We start from the raw sequence: 16,816 nt of genomic DNA on the forward strand, positions 1-16,816 counted from the left end.
CTTTTAAATACTGATTGTGTGTAGGCTAGAGTCAAAGCCCACTGAAGTGACTGATGGTCTTTCCATTGATTTCAATGGGCTTTGGAAAAGATCCTTAATATTCTATTGAACATGGAGGAGGCAAGGTCCATGACCGGAAGAGTTTACCCTCTAAGACGTTTGATCCTACAAGGTCCCGAGTGCCTTCAACTCAGCACCTTTCAGGAATTTACTCTGTGCACTCAACGAGAGAGGCAAAGTGAAGGTTATCTTTGGAATGTGCCATGTTATATTTTTACATATGTATATCTATTTAAAGGATCATACATGCTGTTAGGATATTTGAATATTTATCAACTTGTCTATATTTGTCTATTTCTAGACTTCAATATGAATGGCAAGATACAAAGACCTGTAGGGGAAGACTTCAACCTCCCTGGCCACACAATAGCAGATGTAAAGGTAGCCATCTTACAGCAAAAAAACTTCAGGACCAGACTCCAAAGAGAAACTGCTGAGCTTCAGTTCATTTGCAAATTTGACACCATCAGATCAGGATTAAACAAAGACTGTGAATGGCTATCCAACTACAGAAGCAGTTTCTCCTCCCTTGGTGTTCACACCTCAACTGCTAGAAGAGGACCTCACCCTCCCTGATTGAACTAATCTCATTATCTCCAGACTGATTCTTGCCTGCATATTTATACCTGCCTCTGGAAATTTCCATTACATGTGTCTGACGAAGCGGGTATTCACCCACGAAAGCTTATGCTCCAATACATCTGTTAGTCTTAAAGGTGTTCTGTTGCTTTTTATATATTACACAAATACCACAATGCTCTATCTGAACTGAGGGGTGCTCATTTTGTGTGGGGGAAAAATTGCCTTGAGACCCTTCTTCATAATACATAGACCAAAGAGGGAAGAAAACAATCAGGGAAATATGGAACAATCTTCTAAACCTCTCTAATAGCAGCTGCAATAACATCTGTAATTACTTCTTGTACAAGTTTCAAATCACTAAGAGCAAACTGTATATTAAGTCAGCTATCCTCTGTTTCTAGCTTTGTTAACTTGTTGCCTAGAGACTCTCAAGAAACTCTAATAAGGTTTTATCATTTCATATCAAAGACATGATACATGGATTGAGGGCAACCTCTGCCTTGGATCCAATTCCTGGTTGGATGTTAAGGCGGTGCATATCTGTTATAGTACCTCTTACTCAAGGACTAGCAAATATCTCCTTTGAATCTGTTATTGTCTCATCTCATTTGAAATAAGCTATTACACCTCCTCAGCTGACGAAGTCATCATATTAAGTATGACTTATCTGAAAAATTCTAATCAGTTTTTAGAGCTGAAGAGAGAACTATTAGCATTATATAATTTCAAGTGTAATGACTACCTTTATTTGCTCATTGTGACCCTATAAATTATTAACGGAACTCAGTATTCTATTTTATCCTTTAACTCTGGTAGAATTTATTTTTGATTGTTTGTTAAAGAAGAGTCCATACTGAAGATACACTTTACCCCTAGATATTTTATCTCAGCCCAGTTTTATGTAATATGGTTTCAATGAAATAAAAAGGAAAGAACAGTTAAGCTTGCTCCCAGTTATTTTAGGAAGGTTTCTATAATAAACAACAAAATTTCAGATGAATTATTGTCCTAAAAATACAATCAAATCTTCATAAATATGATTTTATTTGCATGTCCTCTATTCCAAATCCAGGAATTGCAACATCACATAAAGCTGGTTTGATACTACCCCATATGATGATATGTGGCTGTCTTGTATTGCTTCCTCTAGTACAGGGCTTTCTCAAACTGGAGGTCAGGAGTCCTCAGGGGGTCGCAAGGTTATTACAGGGAGGATCGTGAGCTGTCAGCCTCCACCCCAAACCCCACTTTGCCTCCAGCATTTATAATGGTGTTAAATATATTAAAAAGTGTTTTTAATTTATAAGGGGGGGGCGTCACACTCAGAGGCTTGCTGTGTGAAAGGGGTCACCAATACAAAAGTTTGAGAACCGCTGCTCTAGTACAACTAGTCACATGCTATTCAAATATCAAGCCAACTTTTAGGTACTGACAAGAAGTCATTTTTCTTCTAGAGAAATTGTGACCACCATCCAATCACACTGAAGTTACAAACTCTTCCCAAACAAATTGAATAGGAAAAAATGATATACATAAAGAATGCAGTAGCTCATGTTGTTACGAGTACTGTGCTGATGTAATATACTTCTTCTAATTTAAAATCACTAAACCAGTTACCATAAAAATCTGCATTCATTTCAAAGCTGTATAATTTACTTTTACATCATTAAAGGTTGTAGCCTTTCATAACTGATTAAACATTTGTCCTACATCCTACCCATGCATGGATATCAGTTACCAGACCGTTTGATATGTCCAAGTTACAATCAAAAACAGAGGCCTGATCTAAGACCATTAAATTCAATGGAAAGTCTCCCACTGATTTCCTTGGGCTTTTCACATGAATGTTCCATTTGTTGCCATTTTCTAGTCACCTGTTATACTTTTTTACAGCTACAGACACATCAGCTTGTCATTGCTTTCAACTGCTTTGAGAAGTCTGAATATGTTAAATGTGTTTTACTGTCTTGAATCAAAGAATGGGACTGCAAGGTCTTTGGAGCAGGGACTATTAGTATTAATACAGATCCTAGCGCAATGGCTAGGGGCTCCCTGGTGCCATGGTAACACAAATAGTAATAAATTACTAATCACAGAAGGACAGTACATAAATTAGAGACACAGTAAACCTATTTTAATTTTATTTGTTGGTTACCAAGTATCAGGTTATAAGTTGCATTGGATCCCAAACACAAATCAGGGTAGTAAAGCATGTCACACAAGTTATTGGGAAAAACAGTCGCATTTGAGTAACATATATAATCCACCCTCTGGGGCATTGATGAGAGGGAAGGTTCCGTAGTTTATCTAGCGCCAGGGCTGGAGGAAAGCTACCAAACCACTTCAGAGTCTGGCTCAATGAAGGCCAAAATAACCCCACACAGGTTTATAACTGCAGCAGAGATGAGTCACATCAAAATTAAATTATTCATCAACATCCCGGGGGCATCAGATTTTGCTCCTTTAAAAATGGCAAGATAAATTAATATTTCTTCTCATCCCCTCTCTGTTCTCCCAGACACATGAATCGATGCCAAGAGGTCCTCTCTTGCTAGCCAGGCTGCCGCTGTATCTCCCAGTGCTCACAAAAAGCCCAAACACATGATGTCATGAAGAACCCCAGCTTTCCTTAAATCAATGGGAGTGAGGGTGCTTAGAAACTTGCAAGACCGGGCTTCCTCTCAGCAACACAAACATTGTGTTTGATTGTGCACTGCTTGCCATAGATTCAGTGCCTGTTTCTTGTGGGACCTTCTCTAAAGGGCCAGACCAGGGAGCTGTGGAACACGGGTGTGCTGTCTGTTAACCGAGTAGCTGCTAGGAGTTGGTTCTCACTGATTACAAAGCTTGTTGTTTAAGGCTAGTGATGAATATTCAAGTCATTTTAAGAGCAATATGACTCTGCAGTTCTTTTTTCACCCAGGTGCTGCAAGTCAGAAAGGAGTGCAATTTGGGGTAACTGGGATGGTTTACTTGATAATTAAACAAGCAACCAAACAACATGTGACTCCCCAGCACCTTTCTAAAAAGTGTGAAGGATTCTAGGAAAAGTTCTTGGAAGAGGGATATAGTAGAAACTACTTCCTGAAAGAAAGATGTTGCAGATACAGAGGATACTGCCATCCTATCCCACACACAAACTCACTGATGTTTCTTGGTGCTGCTTTTTAATTCAATTTTCTAGCTGTTATTTATTTTGGATTGTGTGTCCCTGCCACCTGCTACTTTAATTCTCTGTAACTAAGAGGTGGGGCTCAGTATGGCCCCCAACTTCCATTGCCAGCTGGGATTCAGTCAGCAGTTCTTACCTGACATTGTCGTGCTTCTGGATGTAGATCTTATGAAACATCATATCCTCCTGTTTGGCATTAATGTCGGCTTTCATCTCCATGGCAACGTGACGAGGAAGTACAGAGAGCAGGAGCCGCTCCTGTTGAGTCAGACAGATGAACCAATTAAAACACCTGCTTCCCAGTTAACAAACGCTCGTTGTTTCTTATCGGAGAGAAATGAAGCCATCAGTTCAGTGACTGATGAGCAAAAGCAAGAGGAATGGTCTTCATAAATGCAGCAGCCAGTTCTGCCATCAAGGCACCGGGGGTCCTGTCCCACTCAGAAAAATATGAACACAATATCAAAGGGAAAGTAAATTAACCTTCCTGCCAGACCCACTATATATGCTATCTACAGTTGCAGATTCTTCCAGATGAAGGAGCCATATGGAGGCAGCTGCTTCAGTGCCCAAGTCTGTATAGTACACAAGTTTGCATTCCAGTAGGGGGCTCCAAAGCAGCAGGACTTCATTCTTAGAGACCAGCAGTCACTGCAAAGTACTGAGGCGCTCTTTAAAGAGCAGTATTACTAGCTGAACACATCCACAGGCAGCAAGAGTAACAAAGCCTCAAGTAAAAATGTAGACTTGGAAGTCTCATTATATAAACCATGCATCATTACAGGGTTCTCCGTTGGGCATAAGGCTACAGGACTGATTTCCCAATTCCCCTGAAATCCATTTAAGAGTCTCATTTTACTTCACTAACCTGTAACAGGCAGAGCACAATCTAACTCACAAAGGGAGCGTTCCTTACTATGCTCCCCTTTGGGGGGAAGGGGGGAGCTCTGGGTGCAATGGTAATGGGACTCTTCAGGGGGTCCAGAATATGGGTTCTCCGTGGCAGGGAAGGGTTGCACCAATATAACTGGCAGGAGAATTTGGCCCAATTGTACAACACATACTCCTGAGGGCATTCTGCACCAAAAAAAATAAAAAAATCGCCCCCCCCCCCGAATTAAAAATTTGGCCCCCCCAAATTAAAAATTCTGAAAATGTTATTTGTCAAATAAATGTGGAGTCTCAAGCATGGCACTGGGGAGCACAGGCCACTGGCTGCACAGAGGTGGGAGATCACTGTGCAGCTCCCCCGAGGGACACGGACTCAGCAGGGAGGCTGCACCCAACCCTGACACAGCGCAAGGACCGGGCCTGGCCCAGACACACCCCAGGGCCCTGCCCTTCCATGCCAGGTGCACCAGGTGTGGGCAGGCAGAATCCAAGTGTGGAGGGGCTTAGTGTGGGGGCATCCAGGTGTGGGTTGAGAGGTTTCTGTGTGGGGCAATCTGGGTGCGGGTGGCTCAGTGGGGGATCAGGTGTGGGTGGGATCTGGATGCTCAGGAGCTTGTTGGGGGGGGGGGGTTCTGGGTGCAATGGTAATGGGACTCTTCAGGGGGGGTCCAGGTGAAGGTGGTTGGGGCTCAGTGTTGGTGGGGATAGAGCTCAGCAGGGGGGTCTGGGTGTGGGGGGCTCACTGGGGGTCCAGATGCTGGACGAGTGGGGCTCAGTGGGGTGGGGATCCAGGTGCAGCTGGTTGGGGCTTGGTGGGGTCGTGCAGGGGGAGTGGGACTCATCTGATTGCAGGGGGGAGGTGAGGTGAGGCTCGGCGGGAGGGTCTGGGTATGAGGGGGTCTGGATGCACGGGGGTTGGGTGGATGGGAGAGCAGCTCCCTGTACAGGGATCCCTCCCCCTGCAGCCGAGGAACAATGGGTGCAGGAAGCGGGCTGGAGGTAGGGAGTTTGCAGAGCTTCCTGCAGCCCGGGGAAAAATCTGGGGGTGGGTCTGACCCAGCCCTGGATGCCGTGTAGGGGAAGAGGAAGTCTTGTCCTCCCCAGCGCAGCAGGGACTAGCAGCTAAGCCCAGCGCAGGGAGGAGCCACCAGCTGGGTCTTCCCCAGTCCCACTTCCTACACCACAGTCATTTACCTATCTGCCAGCAACCTTGGGCACCCAAAACATACTGCTGGGGAGGGTCGCATGACTGCTCTTGTGGCTTCCCTTTGCTTCCCCATCAGAAAGTCATTTTTCTGCGGAGAAGCAAATAAATCTGTAGGGGACATAAATTCTGCACATGCGCAGTGGCGCAGAATTCCCCCAGGAGTAAACACACTATTAGTAGTTATTTTACAGTAGCACCTGAAAACCTCAATTAGGATCGGGGCCCAGTTGCATAAGGCATAGTAAACATACATGCATACAGTGACATTACCTCCATTACCTACCTTCCATCACCCACAATTCACATCTCTTTACCCTCATCCTGAGCAACTAAGGTGCATCCTTGTTTATTTGTAATATCTTTGTGTTTTAAAGATTAAAATGGGCTCGGTGTAGCTTTCATAAAATTACTTCGTATGTTGTTCGCTATCTAGTTTTGTACCTTAAGAAACTGAGTTATTGTGTCACATTACAACTGATGGGAGTGGGACAACTTTTCCTAAATATCAGAGAAAAGCCTCTGTGACCTGGCCATCTATGTAGCCTGTGATCAGCCTAAATCTGGTAGTAATTTTTATGCAGAAGTTGCAGAATGTAAATCTGCAAGTGTATGCATGCTGGTGTTTTGTGTGTGTAGTTAGCATTAGACCAGATACAATACGGTTTTGCCTAAATCCTTTATTTGCCTTTTATTTTCTGATTTCACCTCAAAATTCCTTTAGTTTAAGGAATTTTTTTCTACAAGAAAAAGCCAGATTAAAATATGGATATCTATTTTGTTGGTCCAACTCAAATGTAGTCTAATCAGTAGGCAAGAGGCAAGATGTTCTGACAACACTGTAGAATCACAACAATTTATACAGTCTACCTGTCCATACTATCTCTTTTTCCTGCATGACAATTGCTACTACATAGCATGGAGGGAAGCAATTGTCTCCTTCACCAACCACACAATCATAATCTAGTCTAAATGAAGGTCCATAACCTTATTCAATAGATCATTAATTCCTAACAACACAGAACTCCACAGATCAAACTGCAATCATGACTCAGAGGGGTCAATGCTCTTGTACTAATTGCTCACAACACCATTAAAAACCCTCTTTTCCATAGTTCATTCCATTATAAAACACAATTCTGGTTTTTAATTCATGTTTTGTCTTACTGTTGCTTATTTACTTGTGTCCAAGTACAGCATAACAAACTCTGTGAGAACTGTAAGAGAGCAAACTTGTTGATAATATGTGCAATGCACTCACTAGAGAAATCTTTACAATGCATAGTGTTGCACTGTATTTACCTGTCCTTTAATGTACATTGTCAGGGCTTGATTCCCATCTCCAGTCCCTTCATCTGTACCAAAAATATGGAACAAAATTCATGAGGGATCACTATCAGGCACAGCTCAAAACTGTTGCAGCTGAGAGAAGGTACTGCGGTCCTTGAAAATACATAATAAAAGAGGTCTGCATCATCTGTGCCTGTGTGCTTGAATATCAAAATAAGAAACTTTAGCTATTTTCACATCAGTTATACTTGCGCTTCTGACACTAATGTATGTCATGAGCACAAAAGCACAATATATTTCATATATTTACTGGAATAACCAAGGCACATTGGTGCACACACCATTGCCTCTCAGTTAATTGTAATGGACACCCTCAGATGTACAGAAGCTGCTAATCCTACATTGAATTTTACACATCTGTCAGATAACTCAGAGAGCCAAATAAAAACTCCTTAATAGAGCTGGGCAAATTTTTTTGGCAAAATCTTTTTCTTTTTTGGCTAAAAAATGCAGTTTCTAGTTGATCAATACATTTTGTGAATTGGTGTTGAATTCGCCCGATTCTTTTACTTTAAAAAATTGAAGTTTTGTTCCGATATTTTCAAAAATAAATGTTTTAATTTTTTGATTTGAAACTACTTTTCATTTGTAAATTTTCTTCCATTTTATTTAAAAATGTAAAAAAAAACAAAAAAAAACAACAACCCCCCCCCCCACCTCATTTCACTCAACCCCATCCAGATTTTTTTCAACTTTTTGGTTCATCAAAAAGTTGTAATTTTTTTTTTATTATTTCCACATCAGTGGGCAAATAAAAAAAATCAGGTATTTGTAAAGCTCTACTCCTTAACCCAGGGAGATCTTATGGGCTCGTGACGCTCTCCGTAGGTCCATAAGGGCAGAAGGATGATCTTGTGCTTACAGCACCACAATGGTGATCAGAAGACCAAGGCTATGTTATTGGCACTGCCACAGACTTCCTGGGCAACTTTCAGAATGTTCTTTAATTTGTTTACTTTCCCCATCTGTGAAAGGAGAATACTAATATTTCCCTACATCACAGGGATTTTGTCAGGCTCAATCTATTGATGCTTTTGAAGTATTTTGAGATCCTCAGATGGAAAGCACAAAGCATCATCATCAACCAATGAACAGGTTACACTTACCCAGATATAGTTTGCCATCTCATACAAATACATGGAGTAGTAATAGCCTGCATTTAATAACTGCTCTAAGCACAGTTCAATACAATTTACTGGTACCAGTTAGACACCTTCATTTTATGTAACTGGTTAAGAATATACACAATAAAACACAACACAACTAGTATCTAGCTTTAAATTTCACTGAGATCTCTAATGAAACACTGCCACCCTAACTGTAATATCATTCAGCATGTATTGGCCAGGCGAATAGTATTGCCTTACTATACTTATGTTGGCAGTAGTCAAATAGGAGGAGAGAAATAAGTACAAATTATATACATTTCCTTGATTTTTATACAAAGATATACTAGATAAAGATACAGAATTACAGATAGATCTCTCTCTCACTCTCCAGCTATGTATAACTAGCTAACATACCTATATTACTAGCTAGGGATAACCTCAAAGCACTTATAAAGAGTAATTAATTAAACCTGTGAACCTGCTTGTGAAGTAGGTATTCATAAAATAATTATACCTGTTCGACAGATAGGGCGAGTGACTTGTTCATGGTCAAAAAATTAGTAATGCTGGGAGTAGAAGCCTGTAGGCCTGACTTCAAGTCCTTTCCTCTAATCCTTAGAAAATACACACTTGTTGGAGGTTGTTTAGGGTGCGCAATTTCAGCTAAGAATTCTTTATTCCATTCCAGTAATGCTAACCTCACTTACTACTCCTCGCCAGGTTATAGTGGATAATGAAATCACTAGAAAGTGGGTGAGGTAATAACTTTTATTGGACCAACTTCAGCTGTTGACAGAGACAAGCATTCCATCTTACACAGAGCTCTCTCCCATACAGCATGTGATAGTACTGTCAGATTCCCCAGATACTGTTAGATAATCTTATAGCAGCAGTTGGCCTGGATGGATATTTTTTACCAATGCCTAGTCTGGAGACTGATTCATGTCTTGTCACCTGAAGACAAGATTACAGCAATGCATTTTACAGGGGATACACCTTAAACGAACTGGGAAATCAGTGCCAGTACAGGATGAAGTAGCAAACTTACTGAACAAGCTATCTTGCTGTGAGACCACAACACCAGCATTCTAGGACCTGCACTGGCTGCTGGTGGGTTTCTAGGTGGAGCTTAAGCTGTTGTTTTTTGACCTATAAACCTCTAAAATCATGAAATGGGGTTTCTATTTTTGACCTATAAACTGGACTGCCTCTCCCGCCATGCATCATAACTACAGTCTGGGGAGACATTCCAGCTGGATTCCCCTCAGCTTAAAAGGGAGGGATCTGCTAACAGGGCGTTCTCCATGAGGGCCTCTTGACTTTGCAAAGCCTGATCTAAAGTAGCCCAAACTTCAGGGCATGCTGCAAAGCCCATCTGTTTGCCAGGGTTTTGTGGGAGGGAGAGGCTTGTTGACATCTGGCATTTGTAGGTAAAACATTTTCCTAGTTTGGGGATTTGGGGTAGGAGAGGCTGCTGATTTTATCTTACTGTGACTGTATTTTTAGTTTGCGTAAACGGCATTTAGTTATGGTTAGGGTTACCATACGTCCGGATTTTCCCGGACATGTCCGGCTTTTGGGGGCTCAAATCCCCGTCCGGGGGGAAATCCCCAAAAGCCAGGCATGTCCGGGAAAATCGGGAGGCTCGGCCGGGGCCTCTTTGTGCGGGGCCGGGGGCATGGTGCCGGGCCGGGCCGGGCCGGGAGCCGGGCCCGCGGGTCGGGGAGCCGGGCCGGGCCCGCGGGTCGGGGAGCCGGGCCGGGCCCGCGGGGCTGGGGGCCGGGCCCGCGGGTCGGGGAGCCGGGCCGGGCCCGCGGGGCTGGGGAGCCGGGAGCCAGGCCCGCGGGGCTGGGAGCCGGGAGCCGGGCCCGCGGGGCTGGGAGCCGGGGGGTGTGCCGGGCCGCCGGGGGTGGTCGGCCGGGGCCGGCACCCCAGGGCCCGAGCCGACCCAGGCTGGAGCCGCCGGGGGAGCCAGCCTGGGCTGGGCCGCGCCTCCTCCCCCCCACATCCCCCCCTTACCTGCTTCAGGCTTCCCGCGAATTAAATGTTCGCGGGAAGCAGGGGAGGGGGCGGAGACTTTGGGAGGGGGCGGAGTTGGGGCAGGGGCAGGGGCGTGGGCGGGGCTGGGGGCGGGGGCCCCGGGAGTGTCCTCCATTAGGAGGCACAAAATATGGTAACCCTAGTTATGGTTGCCAACTTTCTACTCGCACAAAACCGAACAACCTTTCCCCGCTCCCTGCTCACTCCATCCCCCCTCTCTCTGTCGCTCGCTCTTCCCACACTCACTCACTCGCTTATTTCCACCAGGCTGGGGCAGGGGGTTGGGATGCAGGAGGGGGTGGGGACTCCGGGTGGGGACTCCGGCTGGGGGTGCGGGGGTGGGGCCAGGGATGAGGGGTTTGGGGTGCAGGAGGGGGCTCCGGGCTGGGACCGAGGGGTTTGGAGGGCGGGAGGGGGATCAGGGCTGCGGCAGGGGATTGGGGTGAGGGCTCCAACTGGGGGTGTGGGCTCTGGGGTGGGGCCAGGGATGACGGGTTTGGGGTGCAGGAGAGGGCTCCGGGCTGGGACCGAGGGGTTTGGAGGGCGGGAGGGGGATCAGGGCTGCGGCAGGGGATTGGGGTGAGGGCTCCAACTGGGGGTGCGGGCTCTGGGGTGGGGCCAGGGATGAGGGGTTTGGGCTGCAGGAGGGGGCTCCGGGCTGGGGCCGAGGGGTTCGGAGGGTGGGAGGGGGATCAGGGCTGGGACTGGGGGTTGGAGCCTGGGGAGGGGGTCAGGGATGCAGGCTCCGGGCGGCACTTACCTCAGGCTGCTCCTGGAAGCAGCAGCATGTCCCCCCTCCAGCTCCTATGCGGAGGCATGGCCAGGCAGCCTTGCGTGCTGCCCCGTTCACAGGCACCGCCCCTGCAGCTCCCATTGGCCACATTTCCTGGCCAATGGGAGCTGCAGTGCCAGCGTGTGGAGCCCCCTGGCTACCCCTACTTGTAGGAGCCGGAGGGTTGGGGGCATGCCGTTGCTTCCAGGAGCTGCGCGGAGCCATGGCAGGCAGGGAGCCTGCCTTAGCTCTGCTGCGCTGCCAACCAGACTTTTAGTGACCTGGTCAGCGGTGCTGACCGGAGCTGTCAGGATCCCTTTTCGACCAGGCATACCAGTCGAAAACCAGACTACTGGCAACCCTACACTTAGTGCATGAAATGGATACTCTTTATGTACCAGATGTCAAAATAATTAAAATATGCTTAGGTATTCATACATACTTCATTTCATGGTGCCCATGTTGGCCAAAAGTAGCCCAGAATAACACTGTCCATGGCCAGATCTACAGAGGCAGGTGCGCTAAAGCAGAGTAGTATAGTGAAAGTTGTGTTGCCCTTCTGACTCACAGAAATGCACAGCCATTTCAACTGATTCATTCCCCTCCTATCTGAACTCACAATCAAAACTGTAAGGTACTTCTCAAGGGAAGCCACAGAAACCTCATTTCATGAGTTATTTAAAACTGGACTGGAAAATTTACTGCACGGCATGGCCCCACATTATCAAGGGAATGGACAAGCTGACCTAAAAAGTTTTTTCATCTCTAATTATTATGATGTAAGAGACTCATTGTAGCAAAACCAAAGACTGTATTAGCAAATAGATATGCCCACAGCCCTTGAGAGCAAGACTGTGTGCTGATAGCAATTAGGCCTTTTTCTAACAAACACTAAGTGAGGACATTAAAAATGGTTAAAAACTAAAATGTAAGTCAGCGGAAGCCTGTAGTGTTGTGTTCAAAGCCACACACACAATGTGAAGTGAGGATGCTCTAGAGACAGATAGAAGAATGCCTTTGGAGGCACTGGGGCAGCACCCTCTATGGGGAACTACTTAATTTCTGCCACAATTGGCCTCCAGCTGCTAATGTGTGCAGAAGAGCCAAACAACAGCCCTACCACTACCATATGCTATTTGCTGTGCTGACAAATCATCATGCTGTGCACTTATGATGGAGTGAAGTATACGCCCTGTTCAGAGGGCCAGCACAAGGCCCATATGCCACTCGTGCTCAAGATAGGCTTAGATGGGACTTAAATGGTGCATAACAAGGTGCAAATCCTCTGCTTAGGGTGAATTTCATACAGGGAGCACAGGCAGCAGGATTTTGTTGGCACCCCTGAACACTGGTCTATAAGGGTAGCTGAGTAAAAAGGTTCCTCTGAGCTCTCTTCTCCACCTTCCCAAATCCTGCCCTGCCATCCACGATGCATTTTCACACAGGGTCATTCAGTACCTGGCCCTAAATTAACAATTTTCAGACTAATTCCAAATCAGCAGTTCCATTCTCAAATTTCTTGTCACTCTCCTTCGTACCTGTTGCTGGTTCTCCCTTTGAGAATGTAGCCTGGCCTGAATGCACTCCCTGGTCTCTTGGAATGCTTGTCTTTGAGACACCTCTGCTGGGTAATGCGTACACACTCCTACAATGTTTGTGCAGGAGAAGATGAGAACATTGGAGACCAGCTGCAACAAAAAAGAGAAACATATGATTACAATTTGGAAACCTACCATCAACAATAGACAGAATACTTAAAAGCTCAGCATGGTATATGAATCATTCCACAATCCAACACATGACTGAGTCTAGTATTCTTCATTTCAGTGCATTTGCCGTTCTTTGAAATATAAACTTTTACACATGCCCTGAGAAGCGTATTTCTTCGCATTAATGTAAATTCTTTTCTCTAATTCTGTTAGCAATCAAGTGTCTTAAAACTACTATGGCAGAGACTTATAAAGAGGTTTTAATGTGACTATGTTTGGCTAGCTCAGAATTATGTAGAAGAATCTGAAGGAAGATTTTAATTATTACTGTTTAAAAATACCTGCATATACAGCATGAAAATACGTTGAAAGATACATTAGCTTTCATATTTCAGATAGTGTTCACTTATTGCAAGGAAATAACTTTAGATTTCAATCGACTTCAAAAACTGGGAATTTTTTTTTATCACCCAGTCTCAGCTCTTTAAAATGAGTTGAATGACAATGATTTTCAGATCACACCTTTATGGGGTCAATAATATGTTATATACATATATGAATATGCAAATAGGTAGGAAGAGCTACATTGCTCCGTTATTTCCACAGTGACTATATTTCCCAATAAAATAATTACATCTCTCTCACTGGTAATTAGAGTTGGTTAGAAAACAAAATAACTAAACATTTTCAACAAAAGAATTTGCGTTGAATTTTTTTATTTTAAGAGAAATTTTCAAATCAGTTCTACCGGTAACATGCAAACAAGCATTCTTCCTAGAGGAGACCTTGTGCTTCTGTACCATCACCCACTTGTGAGCTAGACAGGATATACTGTATCTTCCTATAGAGACAGACTTGTTTGAATATAGCTCCTATTTCTAGGGGAACAGAATATCAGACTTGTAACAGTCTCATAGATATGAATATTGGAAGTACTTTTTTCTGAACGGTTTTCTGTAATGCAACAGCAATTCACAATTTCCCACCCCACCCCCTGTAGATACAGAGCCCGATTCTGACAGACAATGTGCACAGGTGTAAATCAAACCAAGAAGGCAGCAGTGGGAGCTCGGAACTCAGACTGGCTACTCCAGCAGTGGCAAAATCTAACTTTAACAGGATGCTGCTATCACGCTATAGAAGACAGTATTAAGGGTTGCATGTTAATGCACACACACACTCCCTGTCCCAGGAACAGTCTCTACTCACAACTCCCATCAGGATTATTCTGACACTAGGGATAAATCCATGTGCTGGAGACAGCAGACAATTGCTGTATATAACCCTGCCCCCATTCTGAGGAACTGGGAACAGAATCCTGGTCCTTCAGCTTCAAAAAACTACCACAGATTCAGCTAAGGGGGAACTCTGGAGTGGTAGGTCCTTATCCTCTTTGCGGACCAGCCATTACATGAGAATATCATCCACTCACACACACAAAGCGAGTATATTCCATACCTAGTGCTTGCAGTCAGAATTAGGGCCATATTAATGCTAGTTTTGCAGTGCATGAGCACATTTTTAGGCAGTGGTTACACCACTTTCCTTGCATTCAGGATTTGATTCACAGCAAAGAACAAAAATCTAAAGATCTTTAATTTCCTCCCAGCTACTGCTAAAACAATTCTGTAATTAATGAGGACAAGAATGATATTACATCAACATAGTAAAAAAATACAAATCACTGAGACTTAGTTCTTCCAGGTCTTTGGACGGCCAGTAAAAAATAGTTGTGTGTCTTTAACATCTTATAACTCTGGAAAATCTAGCATGTATACAAATCAAGCAGATCTAATTTGAGCAAAAGTAAAGGTAACAAAATTTTGTGGAAAAATGTGTTTTGTTAGAATCCTAATTCTAGAAGGATATTTGGTAGAAATACTTGTTTATAGACACTGAGGAAAACATTGGCTTTTTTAGAATTATTTCCCCCCTCCCTCCCGAAAACATAAGAACATTGATGCTCATCATCATAGAAAAGGAAAATCAATAAGGAAATGGAAGTAAGGGCTTCCCTAGGAATTACAGAGAGTTCTGCATGTTGCTTCATAGATGGGTTGATTGTGATGGACAGCCTGTGAATCCAGTATGGTTATTACAAACAAGCTCAATGAGTTAACACTAAATAGCATTGTTTGCATCATCAGATTAAACTGACTCCAGAATTCTCTGTACTGAAACTACTTAGTTACACATTAAACAGAGCATTTATCAGTATGCATAAAATATAGTCCAAAACACACATGCACACCATATTTTACATAAATATATAATACATGGCTGTTCCACTTTATAATATTGCATTGTAATTTTAAAATACAAATAAGTTTGGGCTTAATTATGTTTGTAATTGCTACGGCGCAAATGTAAAGTAAATCTCCTGAGGACAATGGACTTGCTCTGAATTTAAACATGTGTAAGTGAGAATACACTCAGAGCTTGTCTATACAGAAACACCCAGGAAAGTTAAGACAAATCAACTAAAGCTGTGAAGTTAACGCACTGTTAAAGCACATTAAATCTCTGTGTGGACGCTCTCATTCAAAAGTGAGGTGGCTTTAGTTTGCTGTAGCTTAATCCTTCAAAGGGGTAAATTAGGGTTACCATTCGTCCGGATTTACCCAGACATGTCCTCCTTTTTGTGTTAAAAATAGCGTCTGGGGGGGAATTTGTAAATCACTAAAAATGTCCGGGATTTCCCCCCCATGCAGAGCGAGGCGCGGCTGGGAGGGCTGCAGGAAATTCAGCCGCTCGCATGGGGCTCTGGCAGCCAGAGTGGTTGGATGGGGCGTGGGAGTCCCAGGGGTCTGTCTGGGGGTGGGGGTGTGGATAAGGGTTGGGGCAATCTGGGTACAGGTAGGGGGTAGGGTCCTAGGGGGCCAGTTAGGATGGGGGGAGGGTCTCAGGAGGGGGCAGTCAGGGGAAAAGAGGCAGGGAGGCTTAGGTAGGGGGTGGAGTCCTGGGGGGCAGTTAGGGGCAGGGGTCCCAGGAGGGGCCAGTCAGGGGAAAAGGAACAGGGGGAGGGTTGGGGGTTCTGAAGGGGGCGGGAAGTGGGAGTGGCAGGGGCGGGGCTCCTCCCATCCTCTTTTTTGCTTGCTGAAATATGGTAACCCTAGGTAAATAGATTCATTTTAACAATCCTGAGAGTCCTCATGTAGACAAGCCTTTTCTAGGCAGTTTAGACATTGTGCAGTGAATACAACGGGGGTCCACTCATTGGACAGAGGGAAGCCCTCACTCCTGCAATGAGCTTTACTGCAGGCACATCTCTGTGCCAATACAAAGCCCCACTGAAGTCAGAGGGGGTCCACAGATGCAGATATAATTGCAGCACTGGTCACTTAAATAGCTCAGTTGCCTCATTCATGGCACACCATCCAGGTGTGCATGGAGACAGATGATATCCATGGGTTCAACAAACATCATCAGATCAACATTATCAAAATAGATATGGTATTGAAAGTAGTAATGTGATTTTCAGAGGTCTCATTAACTTCATTTCAGAGTAGACAACCCCATGGGACTGCAGAGACTGATTTACAAAAGAGGCTCAGAAAATCACACTCTGCAAGACTGACATAAGTTACCCTGCAATGAACATTCACCAGCAATGGATGTAAGCCGGTATTTACTCTCCTAAATGAAAGCTGTTTTACACTGTAATATTACATGGCTTGAACAAAAAGAGAAATGTACAATATAATGTTGAGAGTATCAAGCCTCTGCAAAGATTTAAAGCTCAGCTCTTGCTACTCAAAGCAACGTTCAGCGTTTTGCTTTGGAAATATTTCTCTTGGGCCTCACAGTTCATCTGATGTTCCTAAAATAATGTGGGGGATGGTGTGGGGGAGGACCAGGGGATGGTGTGTGGGGAAGAATGCTTTACTTGGTATTTGATTAAAATCACTTTGTTCACAGGTGTTTTAA

At 44.4% G+C, this 16,816-nt stretch overlaps 1 protein-coding gene across 3 annotated transcripts in view; it reads right to left on the reverse strand.

Moving 5' to 3' along the window:
- ADCY5 (adenylate cyclase 5) overlaps positions 1–16,816 on the reverse strand; it is a 305,275-nt gene that overhangs the window by 126,279 nt on the left and 162,180 nt on the right. For all 3 annotated transcript variants that reach the window (XM_042843089.2, XM_065561499.1, XM_005279813.5), the window contains exons 2-3: positions 12,719–12,868; positions 3,951–4,072 (exon numbers count right to left, since the gene is read on the reverse strand). In XM_042843089.2, the coding sequence (XP_042699023.1) occupies positions 3,951–4,072; positions 12,719–12,868 (272 nt within the window). The remainder of the gene's footprint in view (positions 1–3,950; positions 4,073–12,718; positions 12,869–16,816) is intronic.

Source organism: Chrysemys picta, chromosome 11, assembly GCF_011386835.1.
Source record: "Chrysemys picta bellii isolate R12L10 chromosome 11, ASM1138683v2, whole genome shotgun sequence".
Classification (NCBI taxonomy): Eukaryota; Metazoa; Chordata; order Testudines; family Emydidae; genus Chrysemys; species Chrysemys picta.